We start from the raw sequence: 19,144 nt of genomic DNA on the forward strand, positions 1-19,144 counted from the left end.
AAACACTGGAATAAAGTTTTACACCTTTGTATAGAAAATCTATCTATACATTCACTCTAAAATTATAAGATCTCTTTGACCAAGTACGAATCGAACTTATAATGTAAATGCGGGTTTGTAAGAGTGCGTGTATGTTCGTTACTCTTTCAAGTCAAAAAAATATTCTAGCTTCTACATATAAACTAATATAGAATAACATTTAGGCAACTGTTTAACCCCGACGAACAAAGAGTCGTGTTCTAAGTTGACGTGTCTGTATTTCTCTCTGTAGCATCATACCTCTCCTCGAACGGATTCAGCGATTTCAATTTATTTTTTTAATATGTTGCTTTACGTGCGAGTGTTCTTAGACATGTTGATGAGATTCGGTTGAGCCGTTTAAAAGTTATGAGGGTGAAAGTGGGGAAATTATTAATTACTGAATGTCTGCTGATACAGTATAATCGAGTGAAGTATCAAATGAAAGTTTCATGTGTATTTATAAGCTAGTAGGCTATATTTTTTCGAGTAACGGAAGTTATTTCCCTGGGAGCCGAGTAGAAGAATCGAGTGAGGGATAAAATCATATTTCAATAAAAAACTCAAGGTATATTATATTTACTTTTTTGAGATATATCATAGTTGTATATACTCAACAACAAATCTAGAATAGATCAATCATGAATCATGATGGTGTATCGACACGAAACCTATGACAGACTGAAACAATGCACTTCAAAAGTAACTCTTGGTTTCTTGTATAAGTAATAAAACAACATTATTAATGATTTAATTTAGTTTACTTTTTTTAAAGGAAAATATTATGAATTATATGTTTACATCAAAAGATTATGTATAGAATAGGGTATGGAGTATATCTATCGAACTCCATTCTGCAAAGATTTCACGAAAATGATTTACAATGTAAGAGAGCATTTCTATTAGTACAAATTATAAACTTAAATAATATTGGAATGTTAAATGTATTTTAGTCAATTACTAAACCTAATATGTTAGTAACTCTGCGACTGGCGGTGTCATATATAATAAGTCATTTTTGAGGATCTAGAAGAGAGATCAGAAATGGGGTAATACAATATTACATATTATATTCATAATACTTTTTATTTTCAATAAATATTACTATGTACAAAGGAATTATTAACACTATTGGTGTCTTACTCAATTTATTGCATTAAATATTCAATTCACTTTTCCGCGCTATCTCCTAATTTCTACACTTATCATTTTAACTTGAACGCCACAATTTTCGTACCTGTATCGTCGATCCTCCTCATAAATCTTTGTAATAAAAGTTTGGCATTTGAGCCCTACAGTAATTAGTTAAAACATAGTAAGTTGTATGAAAGGCAAACTTCAACAGCGTGTGTTAACCATACATCTATTGTATATGAACAAGTCTATCTACGAAGGAGAAAGCCGGTTGCTAAATAAACACTTGCTCGGCCGCCAGCGCGTCTGCAAACGGTTTGACGACGCATCTCGTGGCGAAGTAGAATATCAAGCCGAATGTTATTGAGATGGGGAGCGCCGGCAACGCTTTCTTGAGTATCGCTAGTAGAAGTAGTGTGAGGCACAAACCCTGTTGACAAAACAAATGGAACAAGTTAATACTTTATCATTTCCATTAAGATAGCTATTATCACTGATTAATAATATACGACATGATAGTCATAAATTACTCATTTAAAAAGCGAACAATTTACTTTCGACCAATACAATATAGTTACACCTACTAAAATATAGTTTTGCCAGAAATACTTACAATTAATATGGCTACAAAACACGCGAGTGTAGTATTCCAGTCGCCGTACGAGCTGGCCTTGCCGACCAGCACGCTGTAGAATATGAAGTCGCCCAGTCCGAGCTTCACGCCCTCTACAATAATCAAGAAAACATAAATAAATTACCTCAAATCGCATAATTGACACCATCTTTTACAAAATCTGCAGGCCATTACATTAGTTGAAAATGAAATTAGTTTTTGTATACGCGGTTTTACGACAAAGTCGCCTAACACACGTGACTTGGAAATATGGCAAGTTTCTATACTAATATGGAAAACAAGAAATATTTTAATTGTTCGTTCAAATTTACTCCCGAATTCTGAACCGATTTGAATAATTCTGTCACTGTTAGTAACACACTATCTGTGTTGAACACGTGTTATGTTTTATCCGGACAAGGGGAAGTTTTCCCAGGACACGGATGAAGCCGCGTGGAACAGGTACTGACTTTCTTCCTCCTCGAGAGTGTTGGAGGCGGCGCTGGGCTGCAGCCGCGTGCTGTAGCGCGCGGGCTGCGCGGCGCCGGGCGCGGGCAGCGCGTCCACGCGCATGCGGCGCTGCGCCGTCGCCCGCGCGCGCCACGCCGCGTCGAACCCGGCCGCGTCGCCGCCCTCGCCGCTACCGCCGCCTGAGTACAACAAGCGGATGTCACCTAATTCCGAGGGTATCCTAGCCGACTGTCTGCTACGGCGCCTCTTTTCATATAAAGAGATCAGTGAACTGCGCAGAACGTGTCCATTTCGACCGCGCGGCCACCTCATAATTTTTGATGAAACTTTGCCAGGAATTAGTAGTAATTTGTTACTTTTCACTCCTCTTTTCCTGAATTTGTTACAAAAAAAACCAAGCCGCTATGACAAAGAACAGTTGGCCGCTAGAACCGCCACTTGCCGTAGACATCGCCCGTGATTACTCAGAAACTATACAATGCAGATAGACGAATGATACATCAAAAGAAAGGTCTTAATTTGTTAAATATGTTACAAAAATAAAAAAGGTCAAAACGTAGATATACAAAAAGTTATGCAATGTTAAGTTTTCAGGTTATGAGTAGGTAAGTATATCACCGTAGGCACCAAATTAATAGAGGCTAATGTGTATAGAAAATTAGTCTTTAATTTGTTACAGCGAAAAAAGACAAAAAAGTACTAGAAAGCAGGTTCAATAATATGTTAGAGTCGATTTTAGTTGGCCGCGCGGACGGCAATATGCCTAAAATACAATTTCGTTTTTCTCGTTATTAAAAGTAGGTTTTAGCTTAATTAAAGTACTAGTCGATGGGTAACGTAACCTAGTTTGAATAAATATAGCGAATTTAACTGCAGCATTCGTATTTTAGGAGATATTTACAAAAACACAGTGGTATGAAACTGTATGAGAGTAGGGTGTCCATGCATTTTCACATATTCGAAATTTTCGTTATTCACGTCTTATTTTTTTAGGGAGAGTGCATACTTTATAAAAATCAAAGTCACAAATAGATTAAAATTTCTTTATTTACAATCAACACAAAGGCAAACAAATCAAGTAATAAAAGACAACCAGATAAATATAAAATCTTCATAAACTAACATAATATTTATAAATTCTAATATGTGACACAGAATGTAGACATATTTTCTTAGAGGTACCTACTTATTTCAATTTTAAAAGAATTGTCGTCGTAACAAAAATATTTATTGTTATTAAAAAAATGACATTTATAGTGGCCTATTTTTGTGCCTGTTATAAATTCTATAGTACCAACTAAGAAATAATAATTATCCTTAATGCTAAGAGTAATCGGCAATTCAGTGAGTAAAACTGAGTCTGCAGCTCCGTTTAAATCAAATGTTATGATCTCGCCTAGCTTAAGTTCACCTTTCAACTCTGTGTCACATTTTTGACACATTGTGTTAACACAAAGGCAAACAATTGATTTGTTTGCCTTTGTGTTGATTGTAAATAAAGAAATTTTAATCTATTTGTGACTTTGATTTTTATAAAGTATGCACTCTCCCTAAAAAAATAAGACGTGAATAACGAAAATTTCGAATATGTGAAAATGCATGGACACCCTACTCTCATACAGTTTCATACCACTGTGTTTTTGTAAATATCTCCTAAAATACGAATGCTGCAGTTAAATTCGCTATATTTATTCAAACTAGGTTACGTTACCCATCGACTAGTACTTTAATTAAGCTAAAACCTACTTTTAATAACGAGAAAACGAAATTGTATTTTAGGCATATTGCCGTCCGCGCGGCCAACTAAAATCGACTCTAACATATTATTGAACCTGCTTTCTAGTACTTTTTGTCTTTTTCGCTGTAACAAATTAAAGACTAATTTTCTATACACATTAGCCTCTATTAATTTGGTGCCTACGGTGATATACTTACCTACTCATAACCTGAAAACTTAACATTGCATAACTTTTTGTATATCTACGTTTTGACCTTTTTTATTTTTGTAACAAATTTAACAAATTAAGACCTTTCTTTTGATGTATCATTCGTCTATCTGCATTGTATAGTTTCTGAGTAATCACGGGCGATGACTACGGCAAGTGGCGGTTCTAGCGGCCAACTGTTCTTTGTCATAGCGGCTTGGTTTTTTTTGTAACAAATTCAGGAAAAGAGGAGTGAAAAGTAACAAATTACTACTAATTCCTGGCAAAGTTTCATCAAAAATTATGAGGTGGCCGCGCGGTCGAAATGGACACCGCAGAACATATTACAGTGCTCAAGCATTTGCGCAGACACAAGTGCACTCTCTATTCCTTCAATCTCATAGTCCAATGGGAACATAATGACACGACTGGAGAGAGATCAGGCACAGGATTAACATATACGTGCTCTCCGATGCACTTTACACACGACAAAACAAATATTATTGGTGAGTTGCAACATTTCACTATAACAATAGTGTAACATAAACGCGAACCGAAAACGTTTCGATTATCGTTATAGCCAAATGGTGCAACTCACTGTGGAAAAAAAGAAAATTTCAGCTACCTGGTTGTTGTATATAGTTCATAAAAAAGGAAGAAAACTAAGCATTGGAAAAGTAATAGCGAAAGTTTCACTTTTGGTTAATGAATATAGAACAATATTACAAATGAAGTGTTACAGTCATGCAAGATATTTAATTTTTTCATACATGCTGGACCTATATGCTTGAGCAGTTTAGAAAGCATGCAGTTATAGCACTCTTGTTTTGGAATAGGCAGTGCCGGATTAAGCAGGCGCACAGGAAGTTAGAATCAACAGAAAATGTTAAGATCAACATGATAATCTTTTTAGTAAAAGATCACCCGATATTCGCTTCTAGCGAAGCTTTTAGCAATGATTACTTTTGTCATTATTATTTGGTTAATCCGGCACTGAATAAAGAGAGTGGGAAGAAAGACGGACCGTGCGGATGCAGAGGGCGCAGCTCGCGCGGCTCACCTGGCCGCGTGTCGGCCGCCTCGTCCTCCGCGCCCGCGCCCGCACCGCCGCTAGTTGTCGTCGCCGCGAGGCAGTACATCACAGTCGCTGGAAACATACAACACAACATTATTATATACCATGTGCCACAACAAGAAATATAAGGTGGAAATGCATAGCTAAATGCCCAATCAAGTGGAATGGTAATATTCATTTAGCGTCACAAAGACGTCTGACCTAGCAAACATTCGTAAATATTTAAACAGAAACGTAATCAATACTCACATGAATAAATTAAAGCTGGGAATATAGGTTCGTTTCGTTCTTGTGCTGTTTCTACGAGTATTCGTAGTGGACCTTTTGGCGTTAATACTGCTATCAAATCTGAAACACCATGTAAGAAATTACAGTTATGAAATTAGGTTTAAACATTACATGCTTGGTGGGTCAGTTCTAGAGGATTGTTGTAGTGGCCTGCTTACCCCAGATAGATATAACAGCTAGAACAGCCCACGTGGTCCACTCAGGCAGGTACTTGATGAAGACAAGTGCCATCAGCGCCGCAATGAAGATCAGGTACGCTTGCTGCAGCCGCAGCGGGCCCTTCCAGTGGATCACAATCATGCCCACCACACCAAAGTTCCACATCCCAAACACCAGAGTTATGTAGTCCATTGGTATGTTGTATGCTCTCAATGCTTCCCTAAGATAACAAAAGGTGAATAAGTATTTTGCGGGACAAGGATATTTGTCATGTATTATTTTAAGTGGTTCTATTCTTCCTTTGTTGTTACTTTAATTGAAGGATAAAACTCATCAATAAGGAAAACAATGTATTTGCTTGTAAATTGTTAGAGAATCTCTTAAATGAAACTGGAGTTCTTAGTAAATGTTTGGAGAGTTATACTTACTCGATATATAAATATGAGAACAAGAACAGCAGCATGAGTGATGACAGGATGAGCCATCCGTGAATAATTTTGTAGCATCTCTTCTTGTACAATACTATGAGCAATACTGTCATCAAGGCGATGACACTCAGTAGGATCAGTGAGTTGGCCAAAGCATTCCATACTTTTGTCACTGCATATGGACTCTCCTCATGAAAGGGTGTATATGCTCTGAAAAGAACAATTGACATTACAATCAGTAGAAGAATAATCAAAGAGAATGATCAACATGGTTTGTTTTGCCTACTCAACCTTCGTTTATGTTGTGTTTAGGGTGGTAAAGAAAAAAATAATATTTAAGGTCAAAAGTATTTTAGGTCATTTTCTAGGTTTCTTCATCTATGCAAAACTAAAGTTACAGTGCTGAGAGTGTAGTTTAGGGAGACCTTTATTTTATGTTTAGCTGTGTATCAAGAATAATTGGATTAATATACTTACAAATAAACATCTTTGACTGAATAGAAATTGATTGAGGATATTGTTGCAACAACAACGAGCATGCACAGAGTGACGGGCACAAACAATTTGATGACATGGCGGGCTCCATATTTCAGTTCCAGCTCCTCTAACTGTGGCTCAGCAGGGGGTGGCGGTGGAGGGGGGTTGTTGGCCGAGCTGCTAGCTGCCCCCGATCCACCACCAGAAATGCCTTCAACACTCTAAAAGGAGAATTACAATTTAATGTCACATTTGTTTCCGGTTTGAATTTGATACTCATTAGTGTTTTAGTAAATTTACTAGAAAGTACTTTATTACTTTTATTTAGAATAAACTAAAGACTGTGGAGCCACAGTGATCCAACAAATGGTTCGCATGGCATAGTGACAGGATATCAATCTGATTGATTAGGTACAACTGTTACAAGGTAGGGTAGGGTGGTAGCCAATGAACCGCGTGTACACTATGAACCATAGTACCTACCGGCCATACCTAACGTTGCTAGCTCGCGCAAAAATTATGTCGAGACTCCCTTGCCACGTCAAGAAGTTTAGTCTATTCGCCGTGGGTCTGTCGCGATATACTCACCTGTGACCCGCGTCTTAGTCTTCTACTCAAGCAAAAACGACAAAAAAGGTGAGTTTCTTTTTGTTGTTGCTTTAATAATCTAACTCTTACTTAACTATGTGTGAATTGTATGTGTAATGTAGATCATTAGGCTTATCTGAGACTATTTTTTGGAATTAATTCTCAACGGTTTTTGTATAAAACATGACCTAACATTTCCTAAGAGGGGGTGGGTACGCTGTGAGCCATTTATCCTGGGTAAGCAATGAACCACGGTTCATTGTGTATTGTGTACCACATCTTAGTGCTTTGTATGATATATGATGAGGTGGGAAGTATTATTAGACAGTTAACCTCTAAGTGTTAATGTGAGTACCTATAATTAATTACCATTATTCGTCTATTTCAGCATGGGGCGAAACACGGTAGGGAGGAAAGCACGTAAAAAAGGGTATCACACCGCGGAAGCTACACAAAGAGGTATAGAAAAAACACTTGTCGGGATTAAGCATTCGAAAAGCAGCAAAAACTGCAACCTTCTCTATCCAGTATTGAGACAGACGAAGTGTTTGTGCGAAGATATGTCACAAACAAAGTATCTACAGGAACAATCCGTCTTGTAGACTAGAGCCCCATTATGATGCAAGTAAATTTATTACTGCCCAACATGAAGACAGCATAAAGAAATGTTGATTGTTACAATTTGTGATTTGGACAATAAAAAAACATAAGTCTGAATGTGATAAAAACACGTCGACTTTATAATGCTAAGAGCATTTTAATTAATATAAATATACAAGTACAAAATGTTTTTTCTTTTTTCCCGGAAAGAGTTTGTGCGTAACTTTTAAGATGTTCATAATTATTGTTAAAAATCAAGTTTTAAGGCTGATTTGTTGGTTCTTATACGTATGTATAACCCGAAACTTAATAATTATAAAAAGTTATAAATAGTGTATTTATTTTTCTTTAAAACTAATAATAATGTTTTTTTTATATTACCGTGATTCATTGTGTACCACATGGTTCATTTAGTACCACCCCCCCGGTTCTTTGTGTACCCCTAGGAGTACGCTATGAACCATTTCTCATGTTTTAAAAAAACATGTATAAATTAGGCAACAGCAAATGTTTTCCACTTATTTCAACACAATTTGGCAGCTTATTAAATAACCTATCATTTGAGACAAAAATATTTTCTTAGACTGTAAAAACGAGCGCGCTAGAGATGTCCAAACTTTTGGTGGTTCAATGGCTACCACCCTACCCTATTTAATGTAATCTTTCAGAATAAATTTATTTCAATGTTTTTACCATGTCATTAACAATAGTAGTAAAATTTGTCAACAAATAACTGGAGAGTTATGCAGTTTCCAAAAGATAATAGTGTTGATGTTGGTGGTTGAGTCATTTGCCTGTTTGCTCATCTGCCTACAGAACAAAAGCGTTACTTCATTAGTTCTATTGTGTATACTACTTTAGGTTTCAATACTTACACCATAAGACCGTTGATTTTCAGTTTTAGTTTTTCGCTTTTTCGCTATACGTTCTGCAATCACCCGATCGGGGCGGGCTTCAGCGATGTGGCCGTCCATGAGTGCGGTATGCTCTGTCGCCTCCTCAGATTCGCTGCCGGTGTCACTCATTCAAGTATTCTTTGCGTCTCAATCATTATGTGTAACTACGATTGTTAAATTATCACAGGCCGCTTTACATACGAGTAAACCAAAAGCTTTTTCGCAAACTTAATCGTCCAAACAAACGTCGAATGTCCTACGCGTCATGAACCGTGAACACAGACTCATGGGGATATGGGGATGCAACTGAAGTACAATAATTTTCTGAGGTTTTTTTTTAGAAATGCGCCATCTAGTGACGGATGCCCCGTAACTTGGGTATTTGTACTTCGTTTTAGTCACTAGATGTCACTGCACCTTAGACCGATATTTCATCGATTTAATAACAAATCTAAAAAAAGTTTTGTGATTAGAAATATTAACAAATATTGTAATTAAATAATTTTATGATTTATTTTTAATTCTTTTTTATCTATGAGGACGTCTTAGTTAATCACAATAATCACACTACTTGAAACCACTTGAAACACTGACGATTGACATTGACAGTCGACCATACTTTTAAATTAAACCGTTTTCCGTTTTCTAACGTGTTGGTTTATTCTGAGTGTTATTTTCTGGTTTTTTTATTACGATTGTTGCGTGTTCCTGGACTCTGATACTGACTGCTTCTGTGATTGACCTGGCTTCGTATTTTGGACCTGTGATCTACTGCATTTTCATTGACCCGGCTTTGTATTTTGGAACCTCGATCGACTGCTTTTACATTGACCCGGCACCGTATTTAGGACTAGAAAATGCGTCCAGTGGATCGTCTTAGGGGCGGAATGCCATCAACGTCAAGATATAAGTGCTACTTTGATTGTGACAATGACGGTAAGTTCAAAACTTTTAACTTTATAATGCACGTAATTTATCTTTTGCTGATAGGCTGCACAATATCCATTATTGTCATCCGTGCAATCTGTGGTCATCATAGTCCTTGAGTCATCAAAAATCTAAGATGCACTACCACACACACTCCTGTCCTGACCCTACACAAACAATTGAAACTGCACATTAACTTTTATATCCAATCAAAGACTCGGAATCTACGTATAAGACAAAGCCCGCTCTAGACGACCCTCTGACCAAATAACTTCATCAGGTTTTAAAACTATGATTTTACAGTGGCGTAGCATGGGATTCCGCCGCCGGGGCAGGTATATTTAGCTGCCGGTCAGTGGGTAGTCTTAGGGGCGAGCCCCCTTATTTAGGTACTTATTTAAATTCAAATGACTACAATTTAATAAAATTCTAAAGATGGTTTTGGCAAGAAAGAATTATTATTGATATCGACTCATGACCAGGTGCGGTCTCAGCCCATGATTTTGGGATTCACTAGGGTGCTGGAAGGAATACTTTCAGAAATTGTTACTGGCTCTCTTTGATATGTAGTGCAGCAGTGTGAAAATTTTAGCATCCTACCTAGGATTTTGTTGATTCATACACTAATGATCTATGTATAACTTTGTCGATTCATACAGCATGCAACAATATTTTTTGCAAACTAGGATATGTTAGATTTTCCTTTAAAGCTCAAAAAACATAAAGCCTTGTGTGGACTAAGCATTTATTGTCAAATTAAACGAAAAACAAGCAGATGTAAAAATTCAAGAGCGAGTCGAAAAATTTAGTACCCTGCCTGCCTGATAGGTTAGATCTTCTTTTAGTAGACAAGAAGTTATTGGGAGGTAGGCTAGAAGTATAGATAGATATCTATCTATCTTGTTGTATTTGTTATGGTGGTGGTGGTGGTATCTATACACACTATGTACACCATAACAAATTACAATTAAAACTTAATAACTAAAGGGGTGTAACAATGGGTGGTCTTATCGCTAAAAGCGATCTTTACAGACAACCTTTAATGTATAGTGACTCTTCTCAAGAAAATTGTATTATGGGGTGGCATAAATAGGAACTGACAATGTAAAGGCGGCAAAAAATGCCTTTGCCTCTACTGTCAACGCTATCAGCTTCTACTTGGCTTGATGCTGCAGCTAGGCGGCGGTGCCGGCCCCTAGAGTAGCGCCACCCAGGGCCATGGCCCCTCGGCACCCCATGCTATGCTACTGTGATTTTATTTACTTCAACTGTGGTGTTCCTGTTCTAGTACTGCTAGACCTCAGCTATTATTTCTAGTGTTAGATTAATATTCAAGGATGGTATCACAGTACATTACTAAAATTTTATACATATGATGATGATATCTATTACGGTATTTTAATGAGAGTGAGTTGTTCATGTATAAAACTTCTTGATTTCAGGCCCATTGCACCGATTTCCTAAACCTGAATACCCACATTTGGAAAAGTTTAACTCGTGGAAAAAGTACTAGATAAAGCTTTACAAGAGAAAGGCGACATCTACATTTATAACCAAATTCGATTTTGCGACAGACATTTTGAAGAGTGTTACCGTTCAGCCAGTCACCGACTTACTCCAAATGCAATACCAACTCTAGGTACCTACTATTTAGATGTCTTATGTTATTTAAATCTTAATAGAAACAAAACCACATTTCTTTGCCTTCGCTGTAATAACAAAATTGTTCCTCAAATATTAAATAAAATTTTCTACTGAATAATCTAATCCTAATTAGAAGAAAATAAAATGAATATTATATACCAAAAATAATTGATGCAACATGCTATCTTCTAAGAATTAAATGAATATTGTTCTATATTCTACATAATTATACAGTAACTATAAATAATTTCATCCTTTTGCAGATTTATCTACATTACCAGTTGGTCAAACTCTTGAAGGTCCATCGGGACATGTCGAGGCAGACATGTCGAATTTATTAAACATTTCGCAAGATAAACTTGCTGTCATTGAGCCATCCAGCTCTACCCACTATCATAGTGATGTACAGAATGCATTACAGACAGCTGAACGCCCTAAAGGTAAATATTTTTATTGACAATTGACCTTTGACTTGTAACATTAGGTTTTCTTTCCATCATCAGGATTCCAATTTGTTTCCACTGTAGGGTCATAAAACTTCTTGCAGAGAGAGAGTGGGCATTTAAGCGTACATAGGGAAATAAGGACAGAGAAAGCGACTTTGTTTTATACTATGTAGTGAAGCCTATGTGTTATTACATTTTTTATAAGCTATATTACTGTAAAGTTTCATCTAAATCCGTTTAGTAGTTTTCGCGGGAAAGAGGAACAAACATCCTCACAACATTTATAATATTAGTACTAGTATAGGATTATTTCATACTAACTGCGTCCCGCGGTTTCACCCGCGTATACCGGAATAAAAAATAGCCTATGTCTAATTCCAGGGTATAAGCTATCTACATACCAAATTTCATCCAAAGCCGTTCAGTAGTTTTTTCGTGAAAGAGTAACAAACATCATCCAAACTTACAAACTTTCGCGTTTATAATTTTAGGTAGGATTATTTCCGCACTTGCAGGAATCAATAAATGTAAGACAATAACAAATCTCCGAACTTGTAAACCTGAATTAAATGGATTAATAATAATAACTTGATATATCCGCAGGGCATCTGAGGCGGATGACGGGGAGTAGCGACCCCGCGGGGCTATATATCCGAGTGCTCCAGGGAGAGTATACTGTCCCCCATCTCCGGCTTGCCGGAGTGAAGCATGACGGGGGATAGGTCTCCCGCCTCTTGGCTTGCCTTCACCGGCCGGTCAGAGTGGAGTCGCTAGAGCAATGCTCGGAGGGTAGGTGCCTCGTGGTAAGTGGCGAGTGGGCCGGTGATGCTGGACCCACAGGGAGCGCGTGATCTGCGTTTAAAGTCCGCCGAGGTATCCTCACCCTTCTCAGCCGCTCATGTACCTGTTGCCCTCTTGTTGCTTTTCAGTGACTGATTCCCGGGGGCCCAGTAAGTGAGTTGGCGAGTCTCCACCTGCCATTTTTACGTGTATTTATTACATTGTTATCGGCAGGTGCCATAGTTCCCGTAGTTTCCCCATTCCTAGTCCATTAGCATCCCATCACAATAGCCCAAGTAGTTTTCATCCATAGTTAGCAATAGTTTAGCACAGAACCGGGGATTGTCCTTGGGTACATTTCTATAGTGTATACAAGGATAATCGTCGGTTTTGTGTCACCATTTCATTAAAGTTGTCTCAAAAGGGCTTCAGCGTGTTGGCTTCGGCCCCACGTTCGCCTCCCAAAAATCCGGGACTCTATAGTCCCGAGGTCTGGTAGAGACATACAAGAAATAACTTGATATAATCCTACAACTTATGTGTCATAATAATTATTCATCCAAATAGCTAGTTCTAACCATCCATACCATTTTTTTTCGTTGGTAGAAAAGGCCCAAAAATGTATGGAGTCTGAATGATCTTCTTTATATCCATTTTTGTTTACCCATAAAATCCCCATAAAAAATATTTATCAAGCTTGTATCTGCTGTTGTAGGGAAGTCTCCACTTTTTGTATCTGTTCCTCGAAGCCTACCTATTCCAATCTCTGGTCATAATATAATAACAGAACAATATTATGTAACATATTTTTATCACAATTCTATTAAAACTTTGTGTAACACTATTTCTTTGATCTGAGGTGTAACATAATTTAAATTACAGGTTCTAGGAAAAGAGGGACTTGTCAATATTTAAAACGAGTCGTCACCTCCAAAGAGAAGGAGATAATAAAGTTAAAACAGAAAGTATTGAAGCTGAAAAAGAAATATAAGGAACAAAATAACAAGAAACTCTCTGCAAGGAAAATTTCCACATCAAAATCATTTTTGAAAGAGTTAAATAAAATGCCTGCAACAATAAAAATATTTACTTCCCTCCAAATGAAATGGAAAAAGAAACCACGAGGCAGGCGATTTACATTTAACGAAAAAATCATGGCATTGACCATTTACAAACAGAGTCAGAAAGCTTACAACCTCATGCGAAAAATGTTTGTCTTGCCATCAAAGCGCAGCCTACAAAAAATGTTGAGTAAATTTGAACTGAAACCAGGCTTCAATCCTGATATATTTAAAAATTTAAAAGCTACAGTAGCAAAATTGCCGGCAGAAAAAAAGTTGGTCAATTTACTGTTTGATGAGGTATCATTGGCTCCGGGTGTTTTACAACCCTGCCCTAAAACAGATAACTGGTTTTGAAGATTTTGGGCACAGACAAACAAAAAAACTCGCAGATCATGCCTTGGTCTTTATGATCAAGGGTATAAAAAGCAAAGTGAAACAACCTTTATGCTTTTCATTTTGCCAAGGTGCCACGAAAAAGGACGATTTAAAGAAGCTGATCAAAACAATAATAAAAGAAATCTCCAATACTGGATTGATAGTTATTGCCACTATATGTGACCAATCAGCCACAAATATTTCTGTGATAAAAAGTCTTCAAGAAGACACAAAACGCAAATATTTACAAGAGGGTAATGAATATAGGACCCAAGCCTTCGAGTTTGAAGACCAAAAGGTCTTCCCATTATTTGATCCTCCACATCTTTTAAAGGGAATGAGAAATAATTTACTCGCCAAACATTTGAAATTTGTACAAGATGGGAAAACAAAGTATGCAAAGTGGGAACATTTGGAGATGCTGTTGAAGTTAGATGTTGGGGATGATGAAATTAGGCTTGTTAATAAATTAACAGAAAACCATGTTAATAAAGAGAAAATTCCAAAAATGAAAGTGAAATATGCTGCACAAGTTTTCAGCCAAAGGGTATCATCAGCATTGAGATTCTTAGCAAGTAAGTATGCTTTTTATTGTTCTCATTATTTTCTCTATATTTAAAAAAAATTGCTATTAATTTACTAAATTAGATTTTTATTTTTAATTTACATGTTTTAACCATCTTCATTCTCCACAGACAAATTAGAAAGTTCATTATTTTTCTTTAAAATAATATTAGATGTCCTGGCTACATTTATAAGTTCAAAAATATTTAAAAACAAACAATTGAGATGCTATTTCTCTCGATAAAATTCAAAATAAAAATACAATTCATATCTAATAATTTATCTAAAATTGGCTATGTCAATATTTAAGATGCATAAGATATATTGTTGGAATAACATTATAAATTGAAATGAAATAATAAATTAAAATTATCATATTGAAATAAAAATTTGAGACATTATGAAACTACAAAATATAGTTTAATGTTGGTTTCTTACTAATTATATTTACACCCACAACTATTTACTGAACCAACTGATAAAGACGCACAGTAAATCGTTACTGCCACTTTAAAGTTTGTAAGTTTGTGCCTTTTCGACACAGCCGTGAGGCACACCGTTTAATTTTTAATTAAATTTTTGTATTTTTGTTTTTATTGTGTCCCCTAATCTGGGTCGAATAAATGTATTTTCTTTCTTTTTTCTTTAATTTCGGTCCACAATAGCAAAAAAGATTGATATGAACTGTATTCTAGTACTTATTTAATATATTGTTTCAGAACACAACCTTCTTCCGGCGGAGTGCGAAGAAACTGCTGATTTTCTACTCATTATGGACAAACTATTTGATTCTTTCAATGGACATTCATATACAGGTGATCCAAAATTTTCAAGGGGTGTGTAATGAATAATTCTCCTCATTTTAGATTATGGACAGAGGTAGTTCCTATATTGGATTCAATGACTTTTAAAACTATAAAAAAACGGGATGGTACAGAAGAAGTAAGATATGAAAAAGTGCCATCCCTTCAAAATTGGATCCACAATATTAAAACGTTTAAAGAAATGTGGGAGTTTTTAAAAATCAAATATAAAGTTACTAGCCTTTTAACCAGAAATTTCAATCAGGACCCTCTTGAAAATTTTTTTTGTAACATTAGAAGTAATGGGATACGAAATGTTAATCCCTCGTGCCTACAATTTATTAATGCGTTCAAAACTTTGTTACTTAATAATTTAAATTCGCCCCATTCTGTAAGTGCCAACTGTGAAAAAGATGAAAATAAATCACTGCAATCTTTCAAAGATCTTCTTGCTGAAAAACAAAACAATGAAATTGAATTGGTTAGTGGTGATTTTCCTATTGATTCTTTAATTAATACAATGAACCAAATTAAATGGAATGACTCGATTTTGCATGCCGAATCAAAAAAATATGTAGCAGGATACATTGTAAAAAATCGAAATGTAAAGTGTTCAAAAATGTGGAACATGTACTAATGATATATTAAGAAAGGAAATTGATTTTGAATCATTTAATTATGAAATAGATTATACGAAAAAATCCTTATTTAATGCATGTGATGATTTTATAAAATTATTAAATGAAATATATTATATGATTGTTGCATGTTTACGAGATTCACCTGAAATAAAATATCTGAAAGAAAAATGAAATTTTACATCAATTGCCATTGTGATTTTAGTATAATTACTTGTATAGTTCATAAAAATAAATTAATTGATTTTATAATTAATATGTCAATTAATTTAATCATTCACAGTTGGTGCACCGGGGTTAATAGAATAATTAACGGAAAAATAACAAATTTCGATGTAAATGATGAAATTAAGTTACAAGCATTTAAATATTGTAATACACATAAAAAAAGGAAATAAAATATACTTAGCCGATAAATGTACTCTTTATCTTTTGTTTTTTTATTATCTCCCATAATATTATTGACTAGACTAGAAGTTGGAAACTGAAAACTGGAAACTGGAACTGGAAATTGAAATCACTGTTTTAAATTCAATTTACAGTAAATTGAATTTAAAACAGTGATTTCAATTTTCAAATTTAAAAACATATTTAAGAGAACTCTTGAAAAGCGCCATCTACCCTAACCATACATGAAGTAACCACGCCATCTTGTGACGGGGGCCCGTTAACTTTCACGCTAGTAAGTTGTTTTGAACGATGAGTTGCGTATCTATCTCTATATAGTGTATTATCTATGCACAGACTAAATAAGCGACCACAGATTAAAATATGTGACTAAGAAAACCATGAAGCGCGTAGGTTGATAATGGATAACAACTCAATGAAAGTGTTCCTGACCAAGTTGTTGAGAAACTGTTATCAACATATATTAAACAACGAATCGAATTGTTTGGAGATTTTTGGATTATAAATATTTCGTTTCCACCAAGGATTTCTTCCACCCGCTTCCCGAGGGCCGAGCAGGGGTGACAATCTTAATAGTGGCAAACGAGAAAACGTATCATTATAGGTCTGCAAAATGAAGTGAGACAGTAAATACATTGAGGTCCTTACATGGAAGTGTCATTTTAATTTGGTAGTATTATAATGTAAGATATTAAAGAAACTGAAATATAGATGGCGTTATTTGTAATGACGATGATGCGCGATTGCGTAGTAGTTATGCTTAGGTGTGTAAGAGGGCGCTATCACATCTTTTATTGGTTCTACTCTTACCCTATCTTTTTTTTCAGCTAAAATAAAAAAATAAATAATAAAAATTTTGAGTTGCATATTGAAGCAATTACTAAAATTTAATGTTTATTATCAATTAGCCAGAAATAAAATAAAATTCAAGAATTTATTTTCTACTGGCAACATTAAATCCATTTTCTACATGCAACATTATGCAAAAATTGTCAATCAAACAAATTTGGCTGCCGGTTTGCGCTGAAGTGCTTTTCGGTGTCTTGTTTGTTTTTCCAGATTTTATCCCTATTAGTGCTTTATCCACCTAAGTCCGTTAAGTTGAGCCTCTGCTCCTTCGGCCGTGTCGATTTTGTGCTTGAGGTGATCGAAATCTTGTGAATTTTGTGCTTGAGATAGGACTCGTTGACCCGTTTTGTGATAATTAATATTTATCATGTCTAATAGAAAGTGTTGTGTTCCCGGATGTACAAATGGCTTAGGTAAGCATTTATCAACATCCTTAAAACAAATAGTCGTCATTTTGTCACGACTCCACTGAATTCTAACTTGTTACCCTTTTTTTCAGACACTACGGGTATTTACATAAATTCCCTAATCCAGATAAGGATAGGCAGCTATTTAATACATGGGTCTTTCATATTGGTGGTGACATTTTGCAACTTGAAAATAACCATATTTTCAAATACCGCCGCGTCTGTAATGATCATTTCGAACCAAAATATTGGTGCCGGAATAACCGACTTGCCAAAGGAGCTGTACCTACAAAAAACATGCCAGGTTAGTTTTAGTAAAATACCCAAATTAAGGTACCTGTTTACCTTAAAGAGTACCTAAGTCTCAAATTTCTAGAGTTGATGTTAGAAAGAAATAAACAGTCATGTTATTTGAGTTTAAAGTAAACTTTCCAAATCACAAAATGAAAAGCTGCAGTAAGTCTAAAACATCTGAATAGAGATTTCTTTGGAGCCACAATTTCTGTATGTACGCAGTATGTCATACAAGAGTTTCTATATTACATTTCAAAATTTACTATATTTATAATTCATATTATTTTATCGTTGTTTACAGGATTATCTTGCTCGAAATTCAGCATTGAAAAAAGAGCACTAAGACCTCTTCAGATTTCAGGACCGTCTACATCAAAAGGTATATTTTATCATATACATATAAACAAGCAATTCATTTTTATACATACATACATACATTTACATTACGTATGTACTAGCTTCCACTTGCGGCTTCGTCCGCATGGTGTATTGATAAAAAGTGGCCTATGTCTTAATCCAATTATTATTATTTACAGAACCTGCGCATCTACATATACACTCACAAGGTTCAATTGAAGATGTACAAATGAAAGAGAATCTTGGTGAGTGATCCTACATACAAGCATTTAATCAGCAATTATTTTACACATATTCTGTCCTGGAACTCCTTCATGCGCCCGGATAAAATGTAGCCTCTCTCGATAAATGTGCTAATTTACCTTAAAATCATCTTAAATTGAATTATTTTTGTTGTTCCTGAGTTATAATTTTGCAAACAATTAAAGTAAACTAGCCTCTCTATAAACCTATCCCTTAAGACAAGAGTGATTGATGAAATACAGTTTGTTAAATTACATTTATATGTCATATGCATAAGTCCTAAAATGTTAACATCCTTATCACTACACAAAAATTAATAGACTTTTTAATCAATATATCCTGCAGATTCTTTATTTACAATTACTGTAAAGATATTAATAAAATATTAATAAATAGGAGAGAGTGTGATGATGATACGGATTCCTATAAGCTAAAAGCGAAAAAATTATACATGAAATGTTTTAAAAGAAAAAAATAAATTATATTAAAGGTTATCAGTGTTTTATTTATTGAAAAACATCTTATAAATATTAAACAAAAAGAAACAAAAATCTACCTAGACCCAGTAACCACTGCTTTATGTAGCTATATGTATATATATTGACAAATAGTTTCTTAAACCTGCGTTCAGAAGGCGCCACTTGTCTTACTTAGTTTGGTAGTCGAGTTGGAC

At 35.4% G+C, this 19,144-nt stretch overlaps 2 protein-coding genes and 1 long non-coding RNA gene across 4 annotated transcripts; 2 read left to right on the plus strand and 1 right to left on the minus strand.

The window, feature by feature from the left end:
- Window positions 1-1,085: 1,085 nt before the first annotated feature.
- Psn (Presenilin) lies at window positions 1,086-8,946 on the minus strand. 2 transcript variants are annotated; one of them, XM_049848637.2, is made up of 9 exons: window positions 8,652-8,946; window positions 6,589-6,809; window positions 6,112-6,321; window positions 5,683-5,903; window positions 5,486-5,584; window positions 5,222-5,308; window positions 2,236-2,415; window positions 1,766-1,878; window positions 1,086-1,582 (listed from the first exon to the last, which is right to left on the minus strand). In XM_049848637.2, exons 1-9 carry the CDS (start codon window positions 8,799-8,801, stop codon window positions 1,427-1,429), a joined length of 1,437 nt encoding a protein of 478 aa, XP_049704594.1. In that variant the 5' UTR covers window positions 8,802-8,946; the 3' UTR covers window positions 1,086-1,426. The 2 variants fall into 2 exon arrangements, with proteins under 2 accessions (XP_049704594.1, XP_049704593.1); XM_049848636.2 differs by having other exon boundaries at window positions 5,186-5,308.
- Window positions 8,947-8,987: 41 nt separating this feature from the next.
- On the plus strand, window positions 8,988-16,341 carry LOC126056478 (uncharacterized). Its single transcript, XR_010277478.1, has 5 exons — window positions 8,988-9,608; window positions 11,042-11,238; window positions 11,507-11,683; window positions 13,352-14,483; window positions 15,192-16,341. It is a non-coding gene; the product is annotated as an uncharacterized LOC126056478 (long non-coding RNA).
- A 531-nt stretch (window positions 16,342-16,872) lies between these two features.
- On the plus strand, window positions 16,873-18,965 carry LOC135118282 (uncharacterized). The gene is made up of 4 exons (XM_064039775.1): window positions 16,873-17,583; window positions 17,670-17,881; window positions 18,173-18,250; window positions 18,408-18,965. Exons 1-4 carry the CDS (start codon window positions 17,567-17,569, stop codon window positions 18,479-18,481), a joined length of 381 nt encoding a protein of 126 aa, XP_063895845.1. The 5' UTR covers window positions 16,873-17,566; the 3' UTR covers window positions 18,482-18,965.
- Window positions 18,966-19,144: the final 179 nt, after the last annotated feature.

The sequence above is a fragment of the Helicoverpa armigera genome, chromosome 20 (assembly GCF_030705265.1).
Source record: "Helicoverpa armigera isolate CAAS_96S chromosome 20, ASM3070526v1, whole genome shotgun sequence".
Taxonomy (NCBI): Eukaryota; Metazoa; Arthropoda; class Insecta; order Lepidoptera; family Noctuidae; genus Helicoverpa; species Helicoverpa armigera.

Bases quoted from the DNA above. Each gene is read 5' to 3' on its own strand.
- LOC135118282 (XM_064039775.1), top strand. The intron at 17,882-18,172 runs GTTAGTTTTAGT...CGTTGTTTACAG, and splicing joins ACCTACAAAAAACATGCCAG to GATTATCTTGCTCGAAATTC. The intron at 18,251-18,407 runs GTATATTTTATC...TATTATTTACAG, and splicing joins AGGACCGTCTACATCAAAAG to AACCTGCGCATCTACATATA.
- Psn (XM_049848636.2), bottom strand. From the start codon at position 8,801: ATGAGTGACACCGGCAGCGAATCTGAGGAGGCGACAGAGCATACCGCA. The intron at 6,322-6,588 runs GTAAGTATATTA...TGTTCTTTTCAG, and splicing joins TCAGTCAAAGATGTTTATTT to AGCATATACACCCTTTCATG. The intron at 5,585-5,682 runs GTAAGCAGGCCA...ATGGTGTTTCAG, and splicing joins AGCTGTTATATCTATCTGGG to ATTTGATAGCAGTATTAACG.